Raw genomic sequence first — 27,219 nt, 5'->3', positions numbered from 1 at the left:
CCGCCGCACCACTGTGCGTGTGCGAGCGAACAACGTGCGGGCGCGGAGTTGTTGCAGGGAACAGCGCAAGCGTCTGTCGCACCACATGTTGCACGCGACGCTACATTCGTGCACGGTGTGTTACGATGCGGACATACGGTTGTTCAGAGAAGAATAACATATGCTTTGAGGTGTTTAGAGCCACATATTGGTTGTATTGAAATAGTAATTGTATTTCCTTTCTCTTTGCGATATGACCAGCATCAACAGTAGATCAATAATAGCTGCCATCATTCTACATAATTTATGTGAAGACGTCAGCCTTTCAGCCGTACTTCAAAGGATACTCCCGCCTCCAGAATATTGCGAACAATTTAGCAGACAATGTAGCAAACGTTTACATCTGCGCATGATATAGCGTATATGAACGAATTGGTTGATGAATTCTACTTTTTTGCTCTCACTGCAGCCCTTTATAAAACTATACACCAGTGGTGGTTCGGTGGAAAGGCGACAGCGATGTAGATATTCGCAAGGTGAGATCGGGTATCAAGTTCCATCCGGATAGTTCCATCGTAGTGAGAACTTAGCATTATGTTTCTTTTAAGCATCAATCAAAACTCTAGCAAGCAGCATAAACAGTCAAAGGTTTTAGTTAATTATACATTCGAGATTCAATAAACTCATGGAACTTTTCGAACTAGAAAAACTGAATTATCTATTGCATGAAAAACGGCAAAACCTCTCCTATTGTTGTGCCAATGGGTTACGATACAACAGAATGAAAGTGAATTGGTAGATCTTCTTCAATGAAGATTATCTTCTGTTACTTTATAAGGTTAAGTTTATTAAAAGAACTGACAATAAAAAAAAAAACTTAGCAGTTTTTACTTCTACTAATTTAGCTGCGAAAATTGATGTTCAAACGATTTAAACGCAGATCTAGAATTTGAATGAAGGACAACTATAGTTTTCTTGTCAATTTTGCCCACTCAATTACTCTATCTCGAACTCACTGTGTACCGGCATCGTACCTTACCGCTGTTGCACGACACGTTCGCACGCATGCCGCGAAACAGATGCTCTTATCAGAAGCAGGAAAAACGGTCACCCCGGGAAGAATTCACTAGATCTTCACCATCTTCACCGATAAGACCATCGTCATCCGTTGATAGTGTTGCTAATTAAATCTACCATGTACCAGACTTGTCGAAGGTAGATAAAAACAACCGAAAAAAAAGACTGTCCTCAAAACACCAACGCCACGAGAGGGCATGCGAGCGTGTGTTTCCGTGATAAAAGGCCGAGCAGATATACTCGCTTGCGAATTGATACCATCGTCTCAGAACAGACCCCATTTCGTGGGGAAGCATCGATGATGATCTGATTGTAGAGCCACAAGCGATGGACCATAGTGATACACCTTTACACCAAGGCCATCCTTTGCGCTGGATCGGAAAGGTAAATGTGTCACGAGGAAAAGGAATAATTACAGTCAAGACTGATGATTCAAACTCTGCAAGTAAGTCACCCAGATAGGAGTCGAATTGTTTGCTTTCTGTAGAATATCGAGTTCATAATCGGTAAGAATTAAATGCTACCTTCGTGTGTACAATACTGTCACATTATTCTACCAAAGAGCATAATTTCCGTGCCTAATTAATTAGCGCGTAACTCTTCCACCAAGCACTTGTATTACAGCACGGTGTGGCAATCAACAGTACGCAGCCTAATGACCACATATGCAACCTGTCCAATGGTCGACAATTTGCAACCATTTCGCAGTCATCAGGTGAGAGCAAATAGCTCTGATTAACGATCGTTTCCTGTCGATTCGAACGGTAGTAAAACGAATCCAGTCCTGCCCGGTGCCGGTGCCGGTCCCGGTGCCGGTGCATAAGCAATCTACATGGTAAAATCTTTCTCTCTTTCGTTTCTGCTGTTGGCCCGGGCTGGGCAGCATACATTTTTCGCCTGACCGATTGTACCGGTTGATAATTACACATGCCAAACGTGACTGGATGATTCTTCGATTTGAAAACAATCATATGTGTAGCTCGGGTCCGGCACAGACTCGACAGTCAGCGAACGAGACGCCGATTCGAAGCGAGCTTGGTTCGGTTTTATCTACTGCTGGCGCCCCCTAAATGGCCTCCCTTGCCGCCATTCGCAAAAACGAGTGTAACTTGTTCAGAAGGATAAAACACTATTTACATGAAGCAAATCGCTTCAATCAGCTACTTATGTACGCGTTCTAAGCATCGGAGCAGTTCCATCTGATTGTCGCTAACGAGCTGGCTGAAAAGATTCGCCGTAACGGCATCCGAACCTCATCTTGGGTGGGCCCACCGTTGAAACATGCAAACAATGGGTCGTGAAGCTGCATTTGCTGCAACTGGCCGGGGGAAGCATAATCGATCCCGGGTCAGATCGGGTCCTGGTGATAAACTCAATCCGGTTCGGTCAAAAGGTAAGTCGGTCGGTAAGGTTTGGTCCCGGTTACCTGTACAATACTGGTCGAGTAATTATTTCCCCCTATATGGTGAAGTGAAAACCGTGACAGTGTGTCCTCTGCTCCCGTAGAGGCTAGGGCAGTGTCTCACCTGCGGAATGTCACCCAACGAACCCCGATACATCGATGGGAGACTTAATGGCCAAATAAATCACACCCCAAGCCGAAGCCGGAGGCTCTCAAGCACGCGCTTTGTCAATTTATCTTCCATTATCGGGGTGCACAGAAGGCCAGCACAGTATCGAGAGGTAAGGAAGCTTTCCAAGGAGGACAAAAAAAAAGGAAACTCAGCCCTGCTCAACCTGTTCAGTGCAATATCTTATGTGACAGTGTATGAAGCTTCACGCATAAGAGGAACATGCATAAATTCACACGTTTGTAAAACCAGGTAACAAATAGTGGGGCCACTTGCGCGACACATCAAGCGGCAACAATCGATCCCGCCACCGGACGCTTGAGAGATCCTTTTAAAGGCATCGGTGCGCGGTGAATGATAAATTCACGTCGTGAAACATAATAATAATCGTCGATTAATATTCATTTATGTTTTTTAATTTATTTACGATAATGGTGGCGTCGACTTGGAAGCGAAGCGCCCGCAAGCGGAAAGCAAAGTCGGGGGATATTTTTACTTTAAAGCTTTTCAAAAAACTTCTCCACTTTGCGGATATGGGATGAAGTAATATATCTCGAAAGAAAAAAAATTATATGCGAACGAGCTACTGAACCGCCGCGAAAAAAAAGGGAACCAAGTGGATGTTCCAATCCCGAAGCAAGAGGGGATAAAATAGGACAAGATTTATTGTGTTGCACTTTACACCGACCGTAAACACACCCGTGCCGCAAACCGGTAGAAAGCGACGAATGAATGAGAAGGAAGCAGTTCCTCGGGGACAAAGCAAAAAAAATAAAATGACGGCCACAAAATGCGTTTCTGTTTGTTGTTTTATTTCTTAATTTTCACGAAGAACCTGCCCCAAAACGGTTACCGTGATGTGTACTGCTGCTCCATCCCAGGTAGTGTTTTTGAACCGTCGCCTTCCATTCAAGGAAAATGGTTGAAGGGCAGACCTGAGGCTATAGGTACGGCTGCGGGCAAGAGCTGAAGAGCCTTGTGGGCTTTCCTGGTGCACAAGCAACGATAAGATCTGAACCTTGAACGGTGTTTTAGAGTTGACGCTTTTTTGGGTTTTATTTTCGGGCTGTCGCCTTTATCACGTCGATACTGGTTAATTGAGTGTAATCAGCGTCAAACCAGGGTGTGACGGTTTTGGGAAACTTTGATGAAAAAGGAAAACACAATCTTTCATATGGCAGGACTTCAAGGAGAAAAATAGAAGAAGAATATTGCGACATTGTAGAGGCGTATCAGGATTGATTTTTTTTATCCAAGATACCGATTTTTTGTATGAAAAGAATCTTCTTTAAAGATAATCTTAATTAGAAATTTAAATTGTATGACCATTTCTAAATAATGATATATTTAATAATAATTCAATACATTATGAACACATCTGGGGTTTATCATTTAGCACATTACCAAAAATTAGGATTAGAATCTAGAATGTTATAATCCGTCCTCAAGCAACCAAAGCTTATTGAATTTAAAACCCATGTATTGTATATTCCCTCTCTTAATGAATGTTCTAAATATTAAACCATTAACAAGTCAGACCTAACTTAAAAAAGTTTTCGTTAACGATTTTACCCATGATATCTTACTGTCCAAGCGCTATTCTACATGGTGTAATACTTATTATTTCCCATGGCATGTTCTCTAAACTCCTCAAGGAGAGCTGATGCGTCAATATGCAAACCAGAAATAACAGTAGACTAAGTTTGCTGTCCTGGAGAAATTTTAAGACAAGGGAGCAGAACGAGACATCGAGTCGAAAGCTACTTTTAGTTCAATAGAAATGGCATCAGCTACGGCCCCAGAATCATGATTTCTCTTACAAAAATCGAATCGATCGTCGATGAGGCACGTTTTTAGAAAATGAACGTTTGAGGAATAATCCATGTTACATGGCGAACAGGACTGACGCAAATCAGAAGCCCACTTAAAGCACAATAATATTGCTTTTTGTTAAAAAATTGCAATTTAACCTATGGGCGGAGGTGGCGACTGCCAGAGGCCTCGCCGACAAGGGATACCTTTTGGACCGAGCGACCCAGTCGAACAGGGGGGCCTTCGTGGACCATGAGGGGCCTCGCCGAGGATAAGAGCTTCACCAATCAGGGGGCCTCACAGGATAGGGAACCTTCTTTGACAGGGATTCAAACCCTGCGTATACGACGGTGATGTTCTGGATTCATTCCAATCATTTACACACCCAACTAAAGGACTTTCATAGGAGGGATTCATACATTAACTATGTGATTGCTTGGGATTTTTCTTGCAATCACTTATCGAGAGCCTTTTTACAAAGTGAATTATAAGATTCTCAAAAAACCCTCCGATGCTCACGGAGACCTCGCTTATGATTGCTTGTTGGTAGGAAAAGATGGTTGAAATGGTGCGCAAGGCTGACACAGAAAGAGAAGCGATTGGAGATCGACCTCGAGGATATCCACAGTATTCAGTACATATCTTCAACATCAAGGCTGTTGTAGCTTCCTATGAGACGGTTTTTCTAGGGGCTAATTAAAACATCATACTGAACATGAGATTTGCGGAGGAAAATATCTGCTGCAGCGACGGAAAGATGACCATCTTTCTATTAGCAGAAGACTTTAAAATGCTCGCAACAATAATCCACTAACATAGTGTATCTGGATCTGAGTTCTTCTTTCACATCCTTTACCTGTCCTCTTCTCTTAATTTTCTTGCTCTCCTCTATGTGCTTGTTGTGCTAGTAAGGGTCCAGATAATCCTTTGAAACACAGGGCCGCAATCTTTACATATTGATCGTTTAGATAATAAATCCTCCTTAGTTCAAACTGAAGCTATGTTTATAAAACTCAATCGATTATCGAATTTTATAACTTGCTTCCAAGAGATGACATTCCGTAATTGAAAAGATTTTAATGGTCCCGCCCGAGAAAACCGCAATAAAATGCAACTACTTATTTCGATTTTCCCATTACTACGCATCAGTTTTAAGTCCCGATTAAAACACGCTTTCTGTCCCATCTTACATGCCTAAGCAGCTCGCAAATATCTGCTACCGAAGTAATCATTCGCGGAACATAAAAGCTCCTTAACGCATTATCTCCCCTACCCATCCCCATTTCCAGCAGTTGATTTCGATTATGGTGCAAACTTTAAAAAGTTCCTGTTGTTGTTGTTTTGTTGTTGATTACTTAACCACTGAACCGTAGCACATCAGCCGGAAACCGACAGACAACGATCAAATAAACAACCAAAACAAAAGCTTCAAAGTACTGTGCGTCTCCATCGAAACGTGTCGCAGTCCGGGGACTGCTTGGCAAACTTCTAACTACTCTGTCACGGTACGGTTGTCATTTTATGTCCCGATGTCCCGGTGAGTGCCATTCGGGCGATAAAGTTGAAGTCCGTTAGTTATGGTGCCGGTTTTGAACCGTTTTCCCGTTGAACTCCGAAAGCCACCCATCAATTCCCAGAGCCGGCAAATTTAGCACGCTACCGAACGGTTTAGGCTCGTTGTAACGTTAATCTTCAATTTCAAGGGCGCGTTGCCTGTGCGTTAAAAAGTGGTTTATCACTCGTTTAATCACACGAAACTGTACCTTTGGGATTCGATGCATTCAACCGAGAAATATCGATTGAGGAAATCGTAGAAGTTTTCTTAAATCCGGTGAATAGTGGTACAACATTCTTAATAATTCCAATTTCTTTACGTCATTGTCCATGTGTCGAGGCGTTCGTTCATAAAATAATTTAAAAGCTTACTCCCACTGGAACCCTCATCGTCTTACAGACATCCTTGAGTGAGTTTTAGCGAAGCGTTCAGCTGAAAATCAGTTCGTCAAATCGTGATCTTTTCATCACCGCGCGTTCGACTGTTCGACTTTGTGGTTCGTGTGCCCATCGCGTGCCAAAACTGAAAACAAGCAGACAAACTGCAGATGGCACTGGTGGGATGATAATTAGTGAAACTATCAACTGGCACTCTCGATGCTTGCTGTGCACGCTGTCATGGCATGTATTTTAGACATTGAAACCACCCGTTTGTGGTACTGTTGAAAGGCCGAGAAGCGCTACGTCGTTGTACGTGCTAGCACTGTTTTGGACTGAGTGAGAAAAAGCTTTTCTTGAGGCTACGCTACAGAATGGAAGCTTTACAAGCATCATAATTGTGGCCTAATTACCGTTCTTATGAGAAACAGTGTATGAGTGGAATGTTAAGAAGGCTTTTATAGATTGTACGTTGTACTTGTAACGTACAAGGTATGGCAAGAGGATTATACTTAAGCAAATTGTGTCGTATTTGTTGCAAATTTATGGCATACCTGTGTGTGTATGCTTCTCATCTATGAATTCAATTTAGTAAGGAACCAAAAGGTGGTCAATTTAATTTGTACAAACATTTGTATCATCTGTCTTCAATTATTATTATTATTATTAGTATAATTCACGAAGTTGTCTGCTAGCATGTTACACCAACTATACTTAAAACTAGAATTACTAATGTAGGCTTGAGAATGCATGTGGATATGGAAAGAGTCGATCGAAGGCAAAACATGGACTTGTTAAGGCCGATTGCAGTACGCATTGACGCATATGTTAAAAAGTGTGTAGGGATCGCACATAAGAGATCGGGAGCATCGATACAATTCAATAGTAGGGCAAAATCAATAACAATTGAGCGTGGGAGCGACGGTCTTCTATAATTTCCAGGCCCAAGACACGACACCCGGATACGTAATCGGGTTGTGCAAAGGAATTTTAACAAGGATATTTACGGAAAGTGAACCTGCGCAAGGTCCTCTGGTCCTGTTAGCCACGATCGATGTGTATTCTAGCGGTGGAAACAAAAAATTCCGCACAGTACTCCAGTTGCTGGTTAGTTCGTGAGCCAGCAGAAGAGCACGTTAATGCAGAAAGAGATCGGTAATGTTCCAGATAATTCGTTTTAGCAAACCGAGAACTTCACAAGCCGAGTTGATAAGAAAATATATCTTCTCCTTCTTCTTGGCTTAAAGCCGAATATCGCATGACTTACTAGACTTGCCGATACTACGTTGTTGAATAGTCATCTATATGAGAGTTAAAGGTAAAACCTGAGTCAAGTCAAGACCCTATGATCCTTGATAAAAAATACGAATCAATACAGAATCATACTTTATTTAAATTATGCTAATAATAACTTCATGGTCTCAAACACACCATCAGAACTGAGCTGCATTGTTTTCTTCCGAATAGATCTATTGGCACGAACTTAGCATGTGTCTTGACGAAACTGAAAAGCATTTGAACAGAATTCTACCAGTCTAAACACAATTTTTTGATGAACTCATCAAATACTGTGTTGATTTCGATTGAGCGCAACAGTTTTTTTTACCTTGATTAGTAGAATACGATAGTGAAGATAGGCGTCTCATTATCAAAATTCAAACACGAAAATTTTACAACAACACCTGAGTTGTACAACTCAGTATTCCTCAGGGAAGCGTTCTTGTTAAAAATACGAGTTAAAAATACAATAATTTCGATTGCGAGTTGAGACGTTTTTTTTTTTTTTTTGTAGATAGTAAATTGAAATTACACAATCATTTTGATGATTTCTTTTTGATATCTTTCTACTGTTCTGTCATTCGCCTAATGGTTGAATTTGCTACCGTGATTTGGCCCCCATTACAACTAACTAGAATAAACCGATTCTAGGCTAGGCGAAAACTGTGTGCTACAGCTTGTACTATTCTAATATTGAGAAACTAACTTATGGACTAGACGACGTCCCGCCATTTTTCAATAGAATAAATTTCAGTGGCTCATTAACTTATTGGCGGAGTTGTGGACCGCCTGAGCCCTCGCTGGTCTGGAGGGTCTCATCGGTCAGAGATTCCTTTTAGTCTTAAAATTATTTAACCACATCAGCACCACCTATCAAATTAAAAAAATAAGCTAAAATATGGTAAAAGAAACAAAATAAAACAAAATTGATATTAAAACGCCAGAGTTCTGCCAAATAAAGTGAAAGAAGAAAATATAAACGAAAAAAAAACAGCTTAAATCGTTTGCATCAAGCAGTTTAAAATTCCACAAAATTATAACGTAAAGAATAAAAGTAATGATAAATTTAAAGTAAATTGCAAACGAACCCATCCAAAGATCAATTTATCAACTTCCAAAAATTTAACAGTAATTAAAATAAAGCAAACAACGAGATTAAAACAAACCAACACCAAAACTTTTAGCTAAAATCAACTTGGATTTTGATTTGCAATTTTCCCACTATCATCACACCGCGGTGTTTCAAAACAAACGCAAACAAAGCCAACAGCAAGCAGTCTGTTGGACAGATTCCATCGCATTGAACGATCTCGAACGGTCTCGCCAACCGTCGGATGCAGTCGGTATAGGGATGAGCAAAATTTGCATAAATAACTCAAACACTATAACATTTACATTCTGTCTCCGTGGTGTCAGCTGTGGTGCATCGTGCTAGCAAACGATGATCAATGTAGCTTCACACTGTTTAACCATTATTGAAAAAGTTTTCGAACTAAACAAAAAAAGGCACCTTTTCGTATTGAATAGAAAACGTGTTGACAACAATAGGAAATAAATAAAGCAATAAATACAAAAAAGATAAAAAAGGAGGGAATGCAAAACATGAAATGTACAAAAAACTCAATTAAAAGACGACAAATTTCATTGAACTTTCAACTTCATCGTGCCAAAAGCTACAGCATCAATGACAGCCATCCTTCATCAGAAGTCTTAATTTTATTCGATATCTTATTCATCCACCAGCTTCATGCTCCCATTCCGAAGACTGAAAACCTTCAGACACAAAAAAAAACAACCACATGAAAGGGACAAACTAAAGCGAAACACTGTGCGAAGACCGTGGTAACTACCGAGGCAGCCGTACGGGAGTAATTATTTGTCCATAACAACTTCCAAATTTATCCAACGAGCAGGACAAGCTTGCCTCAGCCAAAAGAAGGTAAGACAGAAAGAAAGCAAGCGAAAAAGTGTGCGAAACCAGCGACTGATTGAGAAATCTCACGAGATTGAAAAAGACATCGGACAGTAGAGTACGAAAGCGAAAACAAAAGAAACCGTAGTCCGTAAGCGTAAGGATTTCCCTTTTTTTCGTGTGTTGTTCCCACCCGACTCCAACTCGAACCGGCACGTAGTCAGAGCCACGGATTCCTTTTCGATTCGCTCACCATCACCACCGCCGTTCGTCGTGACGATGTAATCGATTAAATTTTATTACAAAATGCGCGCAAACTATACGCACCGGACAGCCATCGGAGTCTTGGGTGATAATCGGCCGTCTTGCACCATCGTCGAGTAACACGTGTCTTCAAGACGGCTTGGGACACAGTCGTGCTGTGTGCGCAGCAGATAACGAGATGCCACGGTGCGGGCACTCCGATCCCAACCAGCTGGACCTCGTTCGGGCCCGGTCGTAAATAATTTCTCGATAATTAAACTTTAATGGTTTATTTGATTTTCGCACGAAAATCGAAACACAGTGGCTCAGTGCGATACGTCTCAACAAAGCGACGCAAGACTTTATCGGAAAAGTGTCGTAAAAATTGCGCGCACACGCTTCTTGAAGGCTTGGCTCTGAGGACTGATGGAAAAACTCGGGGATAATGCTCACCATGGACCTTCGTGGACTGATCGGTTTAAAGTTCCGACCCTGAGAACAAAAGCCAACGCACACACAAAAAGAACGGTAACATCTTCACTTAAACACAGCAACAAATAAAGGTCAGCTTTGCATATAAACCTTCCGAATGATATACTACGTCGTGTGCGTTGCTGCCAGGTTTGGCATTAAGGGTGGTTCCGGCTTTTTTATTGCTACACCCGAGTAAACCTCCCCTTTTTTTTCGAGTTTTGTTTGGGCTAGGGAAGGAAGCTTGATTATTTCCATCCACGCTTCATGCAAGGGGCGAAAGAAAAAACGACGAAACCTGGAAGGTAATAAAATCGATATTTTCATTTTTTTTTTTGCTTTGGAGAAAGATATTTTTACCACCGCACTAATGCGCCCCTTGAGTGTTAATCCGCGCAGTAGCCCTAAGCAAACTCGTGCCCTGATAACATCAGTTTTTGCATGAAGAGTACCACAGCTTCCAAAAAAAAAAGGTCTCTCTATGTACTCACAACCATTTCATCCAGGGTTTTTGGCGTTGCTGTGCTGGTAACCATCGGAAGTGATTGATTTATATTGACGAATCGTTTGAGAATAACCATCAGCTTACCGCCGAGCGCAGCTTCTTCACAGCACCCAGCGAACGAACAAAGAGCGATCAAGAAAGATCAATCCGTTTCAAGGGTGGCAACCACAGTCGATTGGAGCCATGGAGCTCAGTAGCTTTGAAGCAAAAGTGGTTGTTTGTTCACAGTGCGGAAGAATAGAGGAGGAAAAAACTCGCGCGGAAGGTAGGTCGGTTGGTGCTACAATGTCGCCATGCATGACGCATATTACAACATTCCCCCTGTGTTGACTGTGTTGATCGATGCGATGCAGCTCAACAAACCATCAATAATCGCATACGTGTTTGTGGTTGGTTTTATTCCAAAATCGTACACGAAGCGTTTTTCTTTCAAAAACCCGTACAATTGTAAAGTTTTGGAGGTTTTCTTTTCATGTGCCAACCCGAAACCGAACATGGAGCATGGCGAAGAAAAAGGCTTTATTTGATCGATGATTAATGTTGTTTTACTTTGCGTGAGCAAATTGAAAGCAGTACACAGTCAAAACAAATAATGTTGCTTGCCGAAAGTAATGTGTGTGTGGATAGATCAATCTTTACGTTACACTTTGGAACAGAATTTCAATAAATGGGTATTTTTTTTAAGTCCAAAACATATGTCGGTTGCAGTCAACGCAGGAGGGAAACTCCAAGACAAAGCCAATGCCAATAAATCACAGTAATAAAAAGCGAATAATTGATTTAAACAAATTACAGGATATTACACACCGCAAATTGCTACACTCATTCATATCAAAAACAGATTATAGTATTATGATAAACTAACAAAAAACTGAACTTTTCTAAAACAGTTTCAGCCAAAAAATGCTATTTGAAATTTATCACAAAATTTATATTGATTGCAAACAACAGTAAGCAGTGGAATTGTATCCTCCATTTTAAGCTGTAATGTAAATTTTCCTGATAAAGTTTCCACATTCTCTGAAGAATCTATTGTATCAGCAGATACCACCATAGTGGACAGAACTAAACATAGCTTTACTAACACAACTAGTGTGCTGAAGGTCCAGAGGAAGGTCTCCATCTGTAAACATTGCGTTTCCAAGCCATCTACTCCACCATAGAAGACAGAAAACTTGTCCTCTCTTGGATACCAGGATTCAAATTGGTATAACTGGAAACGAAAAGAGCTAAGTGTCTCGCAATCGAGGATTGGCGTGATTCTATTTCACAAAGATCAAGCTGACAGTTGCCATATTGGACATCCTTCAAACCACTGCGATCAGAGAGCTTTAACAGGATTGAACATTGTGCATCCCTTTTCCTATCTACGTGAATCTGTCAAAGAAGGCACTACTAATGCAAATTTGTATTGTAAAATCCCTTAGTAGTGGTTATTAAAGCAATTTTGTCAATAGGGATACTCTTTTGACCCACATACGCCAGCTGTGAACAAGAATTACTGCTATTATATCAGAAATATGGACTTGGGGCCACAATTAAGTACTTATTGTACATCCATTGATATTCCAGCAAAAGAAAAAAAGTAGACTAAGGGAACACTTGGAGGTTTTGTTGTCCACCAACATAGGAGTAAAACAAATTTTGAATTATTATAAGGTTCTGACAGAGGGGGTTAAGCTACTTCAAATAATAATAGTAGCGCTATTATGTAGCTTTATTGAATCTGTATGCTGCATTTGGAGTCCTATTGATAAAATTTAGTCCACTATAACGATAAGATTTAGCGCTACTTTGAATTGTGTTGAGACGTTTTTAAGGACATCTGTTTTCCTAAATGAAATCTTATGGAATTAATCGTCAAATGCTTGGCCTGGCCCAGGTCCTCGAACGTATGGCTCCAACAGGACGTTTCTCGTGTGGCTTCTGTCCTTCAACAACCTTTTCCATCTATTCGATATTCACATCATTTTTAACACTTGCCGTGTCTTTAACGTTAACCCTTATTGAATCGTTATCATTTCCTTCTCCTTATTGCCGTATACGTTAGTGTTTAGATTAATCAATATAGTTAAATTAAAAGTAATAAAAATAAAGGCATATTTATATAAATAAACTTAAATTTGAAAATCTTTAGTTTGTAATAATCCATCTTTAACGTACTGTAGTTCATGGACAATCTCTGGTTTGCCCTTATTTGCCACAATTGCTGTTATGCATGAGTAAAAAGAAAGATACTGATAGCTATGTGCTAAACACATCATAAAAAGGTGTTAAAAACGTGGTAGTTGGTAGTGTGTACATCGTTTGATTAAACATTTCACTCTGTGTTTGGTAATCCAGACGAACATTTGAATAACAATAGTGATACGTTTGATGATTACAAAGACAACATTCTATTAAGATGTAAAAACGCTTTGGCTCTGATGGACACCTATTAGGGAATAACATCTGTTATTCTCTAATAGATTATTAGGGAATTTACATACATTTACAATTTTTAATGAACACTTTCTACGTAATTATAACAAATATAAAAAAAATTATGTTAAGTCATGTCCGGGAAATACCCGAATATGGATTATTGGGATGCCCAATTGCTGAAACCGTCACATCAATGGCAAAGCTGGAATTATGTGCTCCATGCGGAGAAATTGGGACGTAATTGCCGAGACGATATTGAGACTTGTCTAGGTATCAGACTACCTTAACCAAGTATTCAAAGCGAACCGATTCTTGCGGGATACACAACATCTTTAGAATAGAATCAAACCTTAGATTTCTACACAAACACCCTAGCTGGACCTAGCTTGACCTGGAAACGTTTGGTAAAGGGTAACGGACGTTTTAGTCAGTAAAAACCTGACTGTTTCTTGAGGAAGGACCCCACCATAAAACTCGTGGTTAACTGCTCTTTTATTTCATCTAAAGCAGATGCTTGAAATTCTTGACGTAAAATCTTCTTAAATTGTCCTCCTTTTTCTGTTACACTCTATTACGATTCAAAAAAAAAAAAATTTCATTCGAAGACTTAAAGACTGCTGTATAGTTAGGCTGGCTGAGTAAAGGAGATCGAACGGATCATAATCAGAAAGAGGTCACTTGGCTCTCCCTAATAAACCACAGCTCATCACTTGGCTTTTATATAGTAGAAACGTCCGCTTACGGGTTACAAAAGTGGTGTACCCCCGGTGGTAAGGCCATAACGGCGCTGGTCTTTACACGGCAGGACCAGACTTCAAATTCCATCCGAACCGTCCTCCCGTAGTGAGGGCTGGCTATCCAGCTACGTGGTGTAGGCAAGTCTAGCAAGACATATGATGGACGGCGTGAGCTTAGCAGGGCCCTGGTATCGCAATTATGCTTGAAGTTCTATAATTGGTTGAAAAAGCTTTGTTTCATATGTTTTGATAAAAATACCTCTCGTTGATTATATTCAGTGTCCTTAAAATTGTTTAATTGAAAACTGCATACTTGCTAGGTTGCTTTAAGAGATACACCAACATATCGAGCTCTTACAACATAACTTACAACATATTGAGCTCAACCACCCGAAGCAATAACCGCTATCTTTAATAAAGCATAAACCAATGTATCAATATTGTTCATAAACAAGATCCCTCGTCACCAGGTGGTCGAAACAATAACCATCCATCCAATCGGGAGAAAACCACAAACCACCGAAACCCAAACGATCCGGGTAATCTTAATTGTGCGTAATAAGGAAATTACCCACCCAGCTAGCTGACATTTAAAAGCCTGACGACTATAATTTTTGAGGTAATGTTTATGACCATTTGACACGCGGTGTCGCACATTCGCACATTATTTCCCTGACATGGCCGCAACTACTGAAAGCGAAACGTATACCACGCGGAAGGATCTGAAGGGATGTATAAGAACTTTAATCAACTTTGGGAGTATTCGTTTTGTAGAAGCGAGTTTAGAGCTCTGGGAAATTATTATCCATCTTTTCTGCTATCAGAAAAACTTAAAAGAAAGAATGGTGTATGAAACATCTTTTATTACTAAACCTGTTCCTGTTTTTAGCGAGGCCGTGTAGTAAAACGCTTCCTAATGATCACCGTCCAGTCATCACTCCGGCCATTCATACATTCCCGGCCGACCGGTGTTCATCGTTTACGTTTATGACTAATAACGACCTGTAGCTGAAGCGGTAGGCACACAGCTAAAGGAAAGAGGGGAAAACCCGTACAAAAGCACACGACCATGAAGTCCGAATGTAATGAGGCAAAAATATGTCTGGGTCTGGAGTCTGAGCCAAAGTGCAATAAAAGGAAGCACAAGAAGTACATCATAAATATAAGCCACACAGTGTGCGCCATTTATGTGATGCTTTTTCATATCTTATTTTTATTGAAAACCGAATCCATCCTGCCGGCAGGGATGGCATATCATCAGGGTTGGACGATGCTGGGTGTAGCATTAAAACCTCGCTCCTTAACCTGCAACAGAGCGGTGCCGTGGAAGGCCAGGTCGAAGGTTCTGATAATGTTTGGTACGCCCGGATGCCCGGTAAGAAGACCGTTACACGGCATCTTCCTTGTACTGTGTGTGTGTGTGCGGTGGTTGGTGGCGTGATTTCTTTTTATTTATTTATCTCGTCTCCCTCCGTTCAATTTCAATGGTTTCTTCCGATGCATTATCATTAACATTAACAGAGGGTCCATAATTACACACCCGGCCATACATTGGTTGAGGAGAGTTGGAGAGAGTCCGCGTCACGTTATGTCCTTCCTCGTACCACAAACAACCGTTCAGACGAAAACCATTGTCGGTGCGTGTCTGCTAAAAAGAAAAAAAAAAACAGGCTCCAAACTGCGGGCAATCACGTTGACTTAAAGTTCATTTATTTGTCCAGTTTTCATGGTTTCTTATCGCTACACTTTATGCTCTTATTTCCGACAATATTTTCTTCCCAAATAAAACATCACCATTAAGCAGTGCCTCCGCTCCACACCTCGGGCTGATCTTCCCGAGATGTTGGTGACATTCCGTGTCGTCACCTTTGCAATTACCGCACCCACTCGGCATGCTCCCGCTTTCCCGCTTCCAACGGATGAGGGTACAGTTTCCGGGGGTCATTTCACACTGAAGTAAGTTCGCGCACGGTAACAACGTCGGAAATGCGATAAATGCACCAAACAATGCGAACATGACAGGGAGAGCTTGGCCTGTCTGGAAAGCTGGAGGCGCAACATCAAACCATCGGCCAATGACAATCATAATATTTGCGACAAATTATTTCACACCACCATTAACGATGACAACGACAATGGGGAGCTGTTCTGCGCTCTTCCTCTATTGACACAACTGGTTCGAGTGCGGCTGTGACCAAAACGGGAGAATAGATAGGCCCCCAAGCGATAGGCCGGCAAGTTTGGCTCCATTCCCATCCTAAGTGCTAAGTGTAATATCGTCGACGCTCTCCAGATGCCAGAAAGCGTGATCTTCGCGATCCTCGATTAACGAATTATGATACGGTGGATTTTCTTTTTCTTCACAGACAAGAAAAAATGTTAGCGAGAAGCTAATTGCATCGCATGACTACCTGCTTGATGTATGACCAACCCTCGCGCAGCGATGACTTATGTGTAGATCAACTGTCCTTCACAATAGGAATTAGTGTGCTATTTACAGGCTATCAATGTCACCCCTTTTGCTATAATCGCAGCTTCGTCGAGTAGGTCGACTGGACCGACTTCTTAAACACGTCAGTCAGCTCCGATATTTCTTCCTGCGTCATAGCACTGCGTTTCCGTCTCATGTACAGCTCGTTGTAGTTTAGCTCCAGATCACTGCTCGCTTCCTCATCCGAACTCTCACCCGAGCAGCTACCAATCGATTCCATTCCATCGTCACTTTCACTGATCAAACGCATCTGGCCACACGTTTCCTCTGCCTGTTGGATAAGCGTATCCCGCGGACTACCGTACACCTCAGACTCTGCTTCCGACTCACTACTGTTACACCTTGTCTTTGCGTACGGATCGACATGATGCGTCAGGACGAAGTGGCAGTACAGATCATCCTCATGGCGGAACGTCTCGTTGCAGTATCCACAACCGAACTTGATCGTGTGATAGTGCTTCAACCGGTTGTGCGTCATCAGGATCTCGAACGTGGAGTAGCGCTGACCGCACAGATCGCACACAAACTGCAACACACGGATAAACACACCAAAAACTGATCAAAATCTTTGTGCCACTTTGAACACACACGGCGCGGAAGGAAGGATTCTCCGTTCGGGTTTAAGACCCAATACTTACTTGCGTTTCAGACATCTTGTGGAGCTAGTGTAGGACGAGTGTCTCTTTATTTAGGGTTACAAAACTTGAAGTTTTAAAACACTTTCGCAAATTACGCACGTACGTACTGATCTGATAGAAGTCTTGATATGGACTACATTCGCCAATATATCAATGTGCTGCTTTATCGTACCGATCGGGGAAGCAAAGTTCGCGATAAGCTAGAGGAACAATTAGCATCCACTCGCTAATATACGATCGTTAATAGTGAATGTCGGGTCAGGTGGGAGTGTATATTTGTAGCGTTTCTGTCGCGCAGCGTCTTTCTGACGTGCACTATGAAATGATTCAATCGGTAAAAACACCAACACAGAATGGGGGATTGTAGTTAATCGATAAAAAGGGTCAATATTATTGGCGGGCTAGGGCCGCCAGTATTGTGAAAAAAAAAAAAACTAACGCTGGTAACTATATTTTATGTGCTGTTACTAATGAAGGACACACACATGTGCGATTGTGCCGGCCCGTCATATGACTTGTTGATTGAGAGTGGGGCAGAAAATGGAACATCACAGTTTCTATGTTTGTGCGTCGCATTTAAGTTGCTTGTAACTGAGCGTGACGACTGGTATGGATTCTAGAATGTTTACTTCGTAATCGTGTGAGGCAAATATTATGATTTTTTTACAAATACTTTCATCTATTTATTCATTTATTTTCATCTTCTCAGGTGTTGCTCACTTTTTCAAAGCTGTATGAAATTTTAATTAACTGCAGCTAATTTATTTATTTCCAAGAGCACGAGTTGAGTTTACCGGTTCGAAGCATTTTTCAAATTGTTACCTACACCAGTTGAAATATCTCACATATAGGTGGCGCTGTCGACAAACAAATGCTCGTTTGACAGTTTACGCCCGTGACATAACACATGTTGTTTTTGTTGTGTCGAAAAGGTGTTTTGCGCAAGAAAGCCGACGAGCTACATTTCCAGAAGTATTTTTTCCCCATTTTCACGCGTTTAGTACTTAAAAATATGAATCATTTGTGGAAATCGATATACCGATTACGGTTACACTCGCGCAACCCAGCACCAGGGTACGGAAAAGTGTTAAGAAGTCAGCCGGCTTCTTCATCCTCGACCGAAACCGGTGTCCCCAAAGAGAAGATAGTGATACCGAACCGGATCGAACGTGGGCCAACCGATATATTGATGGCACTTTCCGCCACGGTTGGTTTTGATCCGACTGCACCGCACTACAAATATCATGACGATCCGTACCTGATACCGACCTCGAACGCGAACAAGAAAACGTTCGCCTTGGCACAGGAAGCTGGTCGAAAGGCGGCACACTGGATACGGCAGGAGAACGCACATCTGTTCCAGCACAAGGAAGCTGATCCACCGGTACAAGCGTTCGTACCGACGATGGTGTATAACGAGGAGAGTAAGGTGGAAACGACCGATCTGCAGAAGCTTATAGACAGTGTGGAGGTGAAGGATGCCATTCTCGTCTACAATCTGCTGAAAAAGAGCGGCATAGAGGTTGGGGATGAACTGAAACAACAATTGCTGGAACTGGTGTGCTTTTACAACCACGAAGATACACTTCCGGAACAATTCATCGAGGAGCGTTGGTTCCGTCAGGGTACGGTTGGTCGCGAAAGACAGCGCAAAACGTGGAAAGATTTTGAGCTAGCGGAGGAACTATTTCATGGACTGGAAACGAAACGCCCAGAGCACTACTGTGCCATGATCCGTGGGATGGCTCGCTTCTTCCAGGTAGAAAAAGCATGGGCCCTATACCAGGAAACGATCGAAAAGGGTATCGAGCTGGACACGAACACGTTCAACAGTCTGCTGCACATCGCATCGTTCCTGAAGGAAAGCTACGACAAGCGGTGGGATCTAGTGTGCGAAGTGATGTCCACCATGAAGCAGCAGCAACTGCGTCCGAATCTTGGCACGCTTAATGGCATCCTACAGACGGTCACGACAATCGGTGGATACAATCATCCCCGGACGTACGCGCTGAAAACGCTGGCCGAGTTTAAAAAGCTCGGCATCGAACCATCGCTTGCCACGTGGTACTACATGTTGGTGATTTTCTGTCGCGAACGAGGTCCAGTTAGTCACGTGCTGCACGATATCATGAACGAAATCGAAGGCAAAGAGTTTACCATCCATGATCCGAAGGATACGTTCTTCTTTGTGACGGCGATGGACGTGTGCCGTAATCATCTGCACGACAAGGAGCTTGCCAAACGGGTAAACCAATTGCTTCACCACGGCGAAAACTACAACCTGATCGGGGACTCGTACAAGGAATCGATCTACTATCGACACTATTTCACACTGCTCGCCACCACAGAGCCACTGGAAAGCTTCCTGGACACGTACCATCTGCTCGTGCCGAACGTCTACACGCCGGAACCGTCGGTGATGGAGGACATTTTGCGTTCGGTTGAGATGAACACGGCCATCGAACACATACCGCTGCTGTGGTCACACATGGTACAGTTCGATCATACTAACCGGGAAAATCTACTCAATCTGCTGCTGCACATTATGGTCACGAGCGAACCCTCGAAGGATGACCCAAAGCATGCCGATCTGGTTCAGCGGTTTGCTAACATCGCTTGGGACATGTGGAACCGTATGGAGGAACGTGCCGCTGCACCACGTGCCACTACATCTACCGGTATGGCCGGGCCGATGTTGGGTGATGTTTTGCTACTGTGTGCTCGGGCTGGTGACTACGAGAAGGCTACGGGTGTGTTTACGAAGCTGAGCAAGGAACAGAACTCGATTGTTGGTGAACCGAGGGTGGATGGGCTGCGGGAGTTCGTTAACCTATGCATCACAAACCGAGCCCCGTCGGTAGCGATACAGTGTCTGCAGTACTGTAGCGAGAACGGCTATGCGGAGAGTGTGGATATAGGTCGTCATATATTCAACTCGTTTGCATTGGATCAGTCGCAGGTGTCGAAAATACGCAGCCTGGTCGGTGCGGAAGCGATTAAGCCAGTTAGTCCAAAGGAAGATGCAGCTGGAAGCGAATGAGGTTAGACCTTAATATACAGAGTGACTAAGCGAAGCCAGTAGCATTTAGCGAAGGTAAATAAAATTATTCATCGAATCCGGTAAAAGTCTTATTAAAAATCTGAGAGATGATATTGAGAAAATGTCTATTATTTCAAATAAATATTTCTGTAGAGGAGAATCGTTCCACGCTTTAGTTAGTAAAGCTATTTGGTAGATTTGGAGGATAATGATGACGATGATTGAATATCGTCGATGAGAGGATTCTTTCAAAGCGCAGCTATTATGGAGGTTACAGTTATGGTCATATAACGATATCAATCTGAAATTTCACGAGTAAGATCAAGAAATTGTCAATAAAAATCGTGTAATGTCCTTAAGATCTCCTTTCAACTGCTCAACAGCTGATCGTATTAAATAGGTATTAAATCGCATTGTCTGTAGTATCGCAGCCAAAAGGAGCCATTCGGTGGCTGATATTGCTCTGACCTTCTCACTACAGGACCATTTTTACTGTGCTAATTTGAAACTGTATTCCTAGATCCAGATGTTTAAGATGAAGTGTTTAAGTATAGCTAAAGGTCCTTAGACTTTGTTTGGAGCTCCTTTTATCCATAGCATTGACATCTCCTTCGCATGCGTTGAAACTGTTGAAATCGTACAGATATTAGATTATTTTTTTCAACAGTGGTTGCCGTCTATCTTTAAGGGGAATACAGATGAAAGGAGAATTCAATGGCTTCATTTTGGTTACAATCCAACACTCTAAGCCCTATCCTACAAAAAACTAACTTTAGATTTTAGATGCTTTAACGTTCATAAGACCCTCCGCCTTGGACATATATGCCTTTTGAAGGCAGTCAGATGTCTCTGCTGACGACGACGCGCTGACCATCAAATCAATATTATCCCGAACCGTCATCTACTTATTCTGAATCATCGCCAGGCATTCGCATTTTACGGTCTTGCCAAAAGCTATCATGGAATTGTTGCCTTAACTACTCACATATTCACTTGAATACCTTTCCACAATTTCTTCCACTCAGAAAACATTCTCCCAACATGCCCATAAAGCACACACTTTTTCCCTTCCTCAAGTTCAAACTCTTTGAATAACTAATGCCAGCTGCAACCAACCAAACAGCCAAGCGCCACTACTTCAAACACACCACAAAAAAGGTCAGTATTCAGTGGCTCTAAGCGCGGACTAAGCGCGTCTGAACGCTTCCCCATTGTCCGCAATCGTTTCGCCTGCGGCACACGCCGCTCACTTCGGGCGCGAACGTTACACGACGCGTGGTTAAGAAACAACATTATGCTTCACTGACCTTCGGCGATAGATTGGCCGATGAAGCGGCTCGAGGTGGAAAATATAGTCCCCCCTCTTTTTTTATTATAGAACATTGTGCCTTATCGTTATCACACGTTGATATGATAACAGCTTACGGGGTAATGGTAGTACCGACCAGTTGCTCCGAAGTCAGCATTGATGCTTGATTGAACTTTTGCTCGCACGTTGAGTTCATCCTTATAGGAGTTGGTATGCAGTTTTAAAGTGATTTCAGTGCTAACAGTGTGAGTTGATCCAAAACAATGGGATTCATCCGGGCGCGTCGTATTGGACAGTTGTTAAGCTTAGTTGCATCGCTAGTGCACGTGTTGAGCGAACCTTTAACTAGCGCGAAAGTTTGTCAGTATATGCAGTGTACGGAGCGTGGGACAGATGATTCCCTGCTGTCGTTACGATTCAACAACACTATGTGGAGAATATTTAATCAGCAGCCTAATAGTGCATTCGAATTTAACAGCTGGAACTGGGCCGAACTGGACAGTTTGGTGGAAGAGCATCGTACGTTTGAGGTTATATTTAATGGACTCGAAATCCCCCATGTTGATATGTGAGTGATCTAAACGTTTGGGGCAGTCTTCCCATAAACGCCCTAAGCGATACAAATAACTGCTGAACACTGCATTCTTCACAGCGCACAGGGCCACGAAAGCGTTACCGTCTTAAATCTTGATTACAACCTAATAACTACAGTGGAGCTGGAAGCTTTCGCAAGCTTCAAAAGTTTGATGACGCTTTCTTTACGAGGAAACATGATGACGACCGTACACGGTAGGCGCCATGACACATTGACGGAATGGCCTTGACTTGCAGACTAGTATGAGAAGTCTCGCCTATATCTATATTCACATCTCATTTCAGATTTTGTCTACCATCCCAATAAATTGCAACATCTCGATTTATCGAACAACTTGATTCACGATATCAAGGGCTTGAAAACGTTTACGTTGTCTCAGTTGACGCATTTAAACCTATCGTACAACAGCATCGAGTCCGTCCGTACTGAACTTTCCAAGCTGGAGGCACTGGAATCGCTCGACTTATCCTACAACTCTATTAAAAAGGGAGATAAACCAATCATACTGCCAAAAATGCTTCGCCGATTGTTACTTCATCACAACGAACTTACTGCGTGGCCTTTCGATTCCCTGCCGGACACATTAGAGGATCTTTCCCTTGGTTTCAATCAGATCGACTCAACTAAGGAGGCACCAGACGTACGAAAGCTTGATCTTTCTAGTAACAGATTGGCAAGCTTTTGTAACGATTGTTTCCCGCTGCTGGAAGAGCTGGACTTATCGAGCAACTACTTTGAAGAAGTTCCAAAATTTAGCAACCAAATGGGATCCTTAAGGAAAGTTTCCTTCAACCGGATGCCAAATTTGCGGTCCATCGATAAGAGTGCGTTTGAAGGCGTAGGTAGGTGTGTTGTAGGTGATCCTTTCTTTTCCAAACTTTTTCAAATTGAGCACTCATGCTTTCCGTAGAGCATCTACATGAGCTTGAAATTTCCTTCTGTCCGCGGCTGGTTACAATTGAGTCGCACACATTCACCAGTCTGAAGCAATTGGAAAGAGTAAGTCAAGACACTTTCAATGTTCGATTGTATCAAGTCATCTCATACCGAAATCTCCATCTTTTCACAGCTCGACCTTAGCTACAATGCGCTACAGCAGGTACCAGAAGATATGATCAGCTGGAACCTAATCGAGCACGGTGTCGATCTACAAGGTAATCCAATCAACTGCAACTGCTCGATGCAATGGCTGGTCGATAAAGTGATTCCGGTGATGCATTCCCACCGAGAGCTGCATAAACTATTCCCCGAGCTACGCTGCGCACAACCGCCGATGTACAAAGACTATCTGGTCGTCCATCTAACCGTACACGATAATTTGCTGTGTCGAAAGTATCGCGAAATGGATCTACCTGGTATGGAATTAGTCGTTCAATCGATGCGGGATCATCGTCAGATGCAGGTTGTGCGGGCACAAAAAATGATACTGGTCTGCTTAATAGTGGGCATTATCCTAATGAGTCTGTACTTAGCTTATCTGAAGCTTGAACAGCCCCGGCACAGAGTGAGACCGCTGTACTTTGGATGAATGTTTCAGCTGTTTTTTACCTAAACGCTTAGATAAAAGCATTAACATGACATTAAAACTCGCTTTAGATGTACGTAATTAAAAGAATAGTTGTACGAAAATTATGAAACTTTATGTAACGGCCGGTGCATGCAGCGGAAACAAATGCGAAAATGATAAAACTGTAATATGTAGTGTTATTGAGATTTTTTTTTAGATAATGGTTTTTTTAAACTTTATCTATAAGTACGCCAGTACGGCGCAAGACGTCATACTTAAAATAAATAAAATATAAGTACATGTAAGTATTTTATTTTTATATTTTAAGTATGATGGATTGCGCCGCATTGTCAACACCGCCTGTAATGACTGCGTATATAAACTAGGTTAACAGGGCATTTCCTCCCTGTATTTTTTGTCTTATCCCGGGCATGCTCGGTTGAACTCGTCTTGTAAATGTTATTGATAAAAATGGGGAAAATATAAAGAAATTTGTTTTCCTAAGATCCTTAGGAACTCAGATGAATTCCTGAAATTGCTTCACGCACGTTCTCGCGTATTTGCGTGATATGGCGAACACTACTTTGCTTACACCATTCGAACATTGTATATAATATGTTTCGTCTTTTATTTGACATTCAACATCCGTTTTTCCAATATATATATTCTGTCTGTTCTACCATCTCTATGCTCTACCACTCACCAAACTTTGGAACCGTACACGCCCAATCAAAGGTAATTTGCTCTCCCATTTCACACCTTTCCGAACACGTTCCTACACCAACATACTGTCCGATGCGGAAAGCTCCTTCCTTCATCCTCAGTGAAGCTCCCGGTGATCCGGGGTTGGAATGGTTTGGTTCCAACACATGCTTTTAAAAACAAATCTATTCGATATCAGCATAGAATATTTGAAGCGATACGCGCTTATGCAAAACATAACTATATGAAGCAGCAAACGCACAACGAAGTTATACCTTTTTCCAACTTTTACAATCGCCCACCCGTTTTCTGGGACAACAGCAAGCAAACTGGGACTGGTGAGGATTTAAATGTTTAAAATTTAGCCTTTTTGAGTATGATGATCTTGATCTTGCTATTTGCTTCTAATTTCTAATCATTTTGTTTTAATCTGTTATTCTCATCCGTTTTTTTTTTTGCCAAACATTCTGTTTTTTTGGTAGATTTTTTAAAATGCGTTTTAATTTATTACTTCACATACATGCGCCCTGTTTTGCTCACAAGATTGATTCTATTCGATACTGTTCCTGTATGTATGTACCATTCTGACACTAAAGATAGATCGCACTGCACTTGTCCAATAATTGATATATTGTGGTAAAACGAGTAAGTCCCCGTATAATAGGGATGCACCAGCTTCACAAATCATGACTGTATTATTCCAATTATAGGTTCGAAAATTCGCGCTTCTTATGTAGCCAGCATAGACGTATTGTTCTAAAGTTGTTTTGTTACATTTCCTAACTAACAAAAAAAAATCTATCATATGTGATGCGTGTGTGTGTGATAGGAGTTACCGTAATGTAAAAACACTCCGCCACCGCTTTCGGGACACAACATCTCGCTCTTTCGTATTTGGTCGTTACGCATGGTTTTTAACGCTGTTTTATTGCCAACTGCTTCATGTATGAAATTGTTTGCAGTGATACAGAGAAAGAGAGCAAACCTTGCGCTGTATTGAGATGCATCATGTTACAAAAAGGAAGAGAACGCGAACAAAACAACCCTAATATCTCCCCTACCCTCAGTATCGGCTATTTGAGCAGCGTCGGTGATTTGTGATGTTGTAAAAAAGTTAATAAATCTCCCGCTTGTTATATTTTGACTAAATATCTTAAACGTTATCACCTCCTAATGCATTCGATGCGCCGAATGCCGAACGGATGTGTTTGTATTTGAATATTTGGTTTATCTATCGTAGTACGATTGTATGATATTGTTTTTGTTTGTCTCCCCTCGCTTAATATGATAGTTAAAGATGCGTTAAAAGTATCGTATTAAGCAATAATGCGTATATTGATGATCACTTTCTACTGAACTCATGTCCGAAATAGCTATATATCGTTGAACATTTCTCCACTCGGCGCATTTCAATTGCCCCGTATAAATGATGTCTATGACTCCACGCTCTCTCGACCGAGTGAATGGTTACGGTGTCGCGTCGCATTTGGTGTATGCTATTCCAGTTAAACAACTATCCTTCCCTCTGGCAAACGGATCCAACTATTTTAAAATGCTTCTGCACTACCTGCCCCCTAGCTAGTAGCCGCGCTAATGCGATAAACTTTACTTTCCAACTGTTTCATATATCTTCTTTATTCCTTGCTCTAGTCGCAACACAGAACCTTTATTTTTGTGCATATGGTTACAATCTGTGCCCATGTATTTTCAAACTATGCAAAGTAGACTTTTGCTGTTGACCGGTTGTCGCTAATCTGGCTCTATTTTAAATCGTTTTACGATTATGCTTACCGTTAACTACGGTAAAACTAGTGTTTCGTTATCTTCGGAAACCTCCCGAACGAAATATCATTGCTACAGTACTTAAAATACAAACACTATCCTTCTTTTCCCGAACCGATGAAACCTACCAAACTCTACCGTTCTTCGCTATATGACACTATACAAAACAAAGGCAAAATAAGAAACACATTAAATAACACGAACAGAACGGAAAAGACTGGTTACTGGTTTTCCGCTTTTTCTTTTACAAATAAAACACACAAAAACAGTATTGGCTCTAGTTGTTCGCTGTATGATAACGGATTAAACGCTTAATATGGCCTACGCATTGATGCAACCGGATTAATGTATGCGTCTGACTGCGCCTTTAGTTTGATTTACTGTTGCTGTTGCGGAGTAACAGGAGGGTAGATAAGTCTTACTCCTAAAGGGGGTAAAAGATTTTTTAAACAAATTCAATTTACTTGCTCAACTTTCGAGAGTGAAGGAGCACTTATAGCGATCCTATAAGTATAAGATCCTATCTATCTTTTCGATACCATTTTTGAAATATAATTTGTTGTTAGCCTTAAAATAGGCCTCTGTTTAAGCGATTGCTTCATCATCAGACCTGGTTTCCGGGACCCAATCCAGGAGTATTGCATTGGGGGGATTGTTTGTTTCCTGCTGTTTCGTCCATACTCACACATGGACACAAATATTCGGCTTTATTGTAGTTTAAAAACTTCAAATCACCGGTTGTTTATGATCGATTGTGAACTCACTTGGCACTCATTTTGCGCAAAGCTTTCGCATGTCCAAATGGTTATGAATCATATGATACACAAGTCACTTAGATATCGCCAGAGCTTCTGTTATCTCTGCTATAAATGTTGTTGACGGTTATCCAAAACAATGCTATGGACTTTTTTAACATTTTCTGGAGAAACAACCTCTTTCGGGGGACCACAGCTTTTTGCATCGGCTGCGTCGCTCGCTGCTTTTTGCATCGGCTGCGAGTCCGGAGAAGGCTTATCAAGTCATTCTTTGGTATTAACAGAGATATATACCACAAAATAACTCATCGTTTAATCAACTGACAGCTATCAAATTCATACATGTGTATTTTTAGAGGTTGGCCAAAATTTTGTGCCGCAATCTAAACATCAGGTCTACTACTTATCTACCCACCTGTTAGGAATTATTTATCTTCACCCTCTTTACAAAAAATCTTT

The 27,219-nt window shown here is 41.7% G+C and overlaps 3 protein-coding genes across 4 annotated transcripts; 2 read left to right on the top strand and 1 right to left on the bottom strand.

The window, feature by feature from the left end:
• Positions 1-16,436: 16,436 nt before the first annotated feature.
• Positions 16,437-17,096, bottom strand: LOC126565510 (uncharacterized). 2 transcript variants are annotated; one of them, XM_050222694.1, is made up of 2 exons: positions 17,071-17,089; positions 16,437-16,958 (listed from the first exon to the last, which is right to left on the bottom strand). In XM_050222694.1, the coding sequence occupies exons 1-2, from the start codon at positions 17,083-17,085 to the stop codon at positions 16,464-16,466; spliced, it is 510 nt and encodes a 169-aa protein (XP_050078651.1). In that variant the 5' UTR covers positions 17,086-17,089; the 3' UTR covers positions 16,437-16,463. The 2 variants fall into 2 exon arrangements, 1 of the variants encoding a protein (XP_050078651.1); XR_007607087.1 differs by having other exon boundaries at positions 16,819-16,987; positions 17,071-17,096.
• A 977-nt stretch (positions 17,097-18,073) lies between these two features.
• LOC126564620 (protein PTCD3 homolog, mitochondrial) lies at positions 18,074-20,125 on the top strand. Its single transcript, XM_050221700.1, has one exon. The coding sequence runs from the start codon at positions 18,083-18,085 to the stop codon at positions 20,108-20,110; it is 2,028 nt and encodes a 675-aa protein (XP_050077657.1). The 5' UTR covers positions 18,074-18,082; the 3' UTR covers positions 20,111-20,125.
• Positions 20,126-21,679: 1,554 nt separating this feature from the next.
• Positions 21,680-23,542, top strand: LOC126560450 (leucine-rich repeat neuronal protein 1-like; the record flags this gene model as incomplete). The annotated part of the gene is made up of 5 exons (XM_050216408.1): positions 21,680-21,987; positions 22,072-22,208; positions 22,299-22,856; positions 22,925-23,013; positions 23,084-23,542. Coding segments are annotated over 5 exons (1,551 nt in total), but the record flags the coding sequence as incomplete, so codon positions are not given.
• Positions 23,543-27,219: the final 3,677 nt, after the last annotated feature.

The sequence above is a fragment of the Anopheles maculipalpis genome, chromosome 3RL (genome assembly GCF_943734695.1).
Source record: "Anopheles maculipalpis chromosome 3RL, idAnoMacuDA_375_x, whole genome shotgun sequence".
Classification (NCBI taxonomy): Eukaryota; Metazoa; Arthropoda; class Insecta; order Diptera; family Culicidae; genus Anopheles; species Anopheles maculipalpis.
The sequence above is the reverse complement of the archived record's forward strand: the minus strand, read 5'-3'. Positions and strand labels throughout refer to the sequence as shown.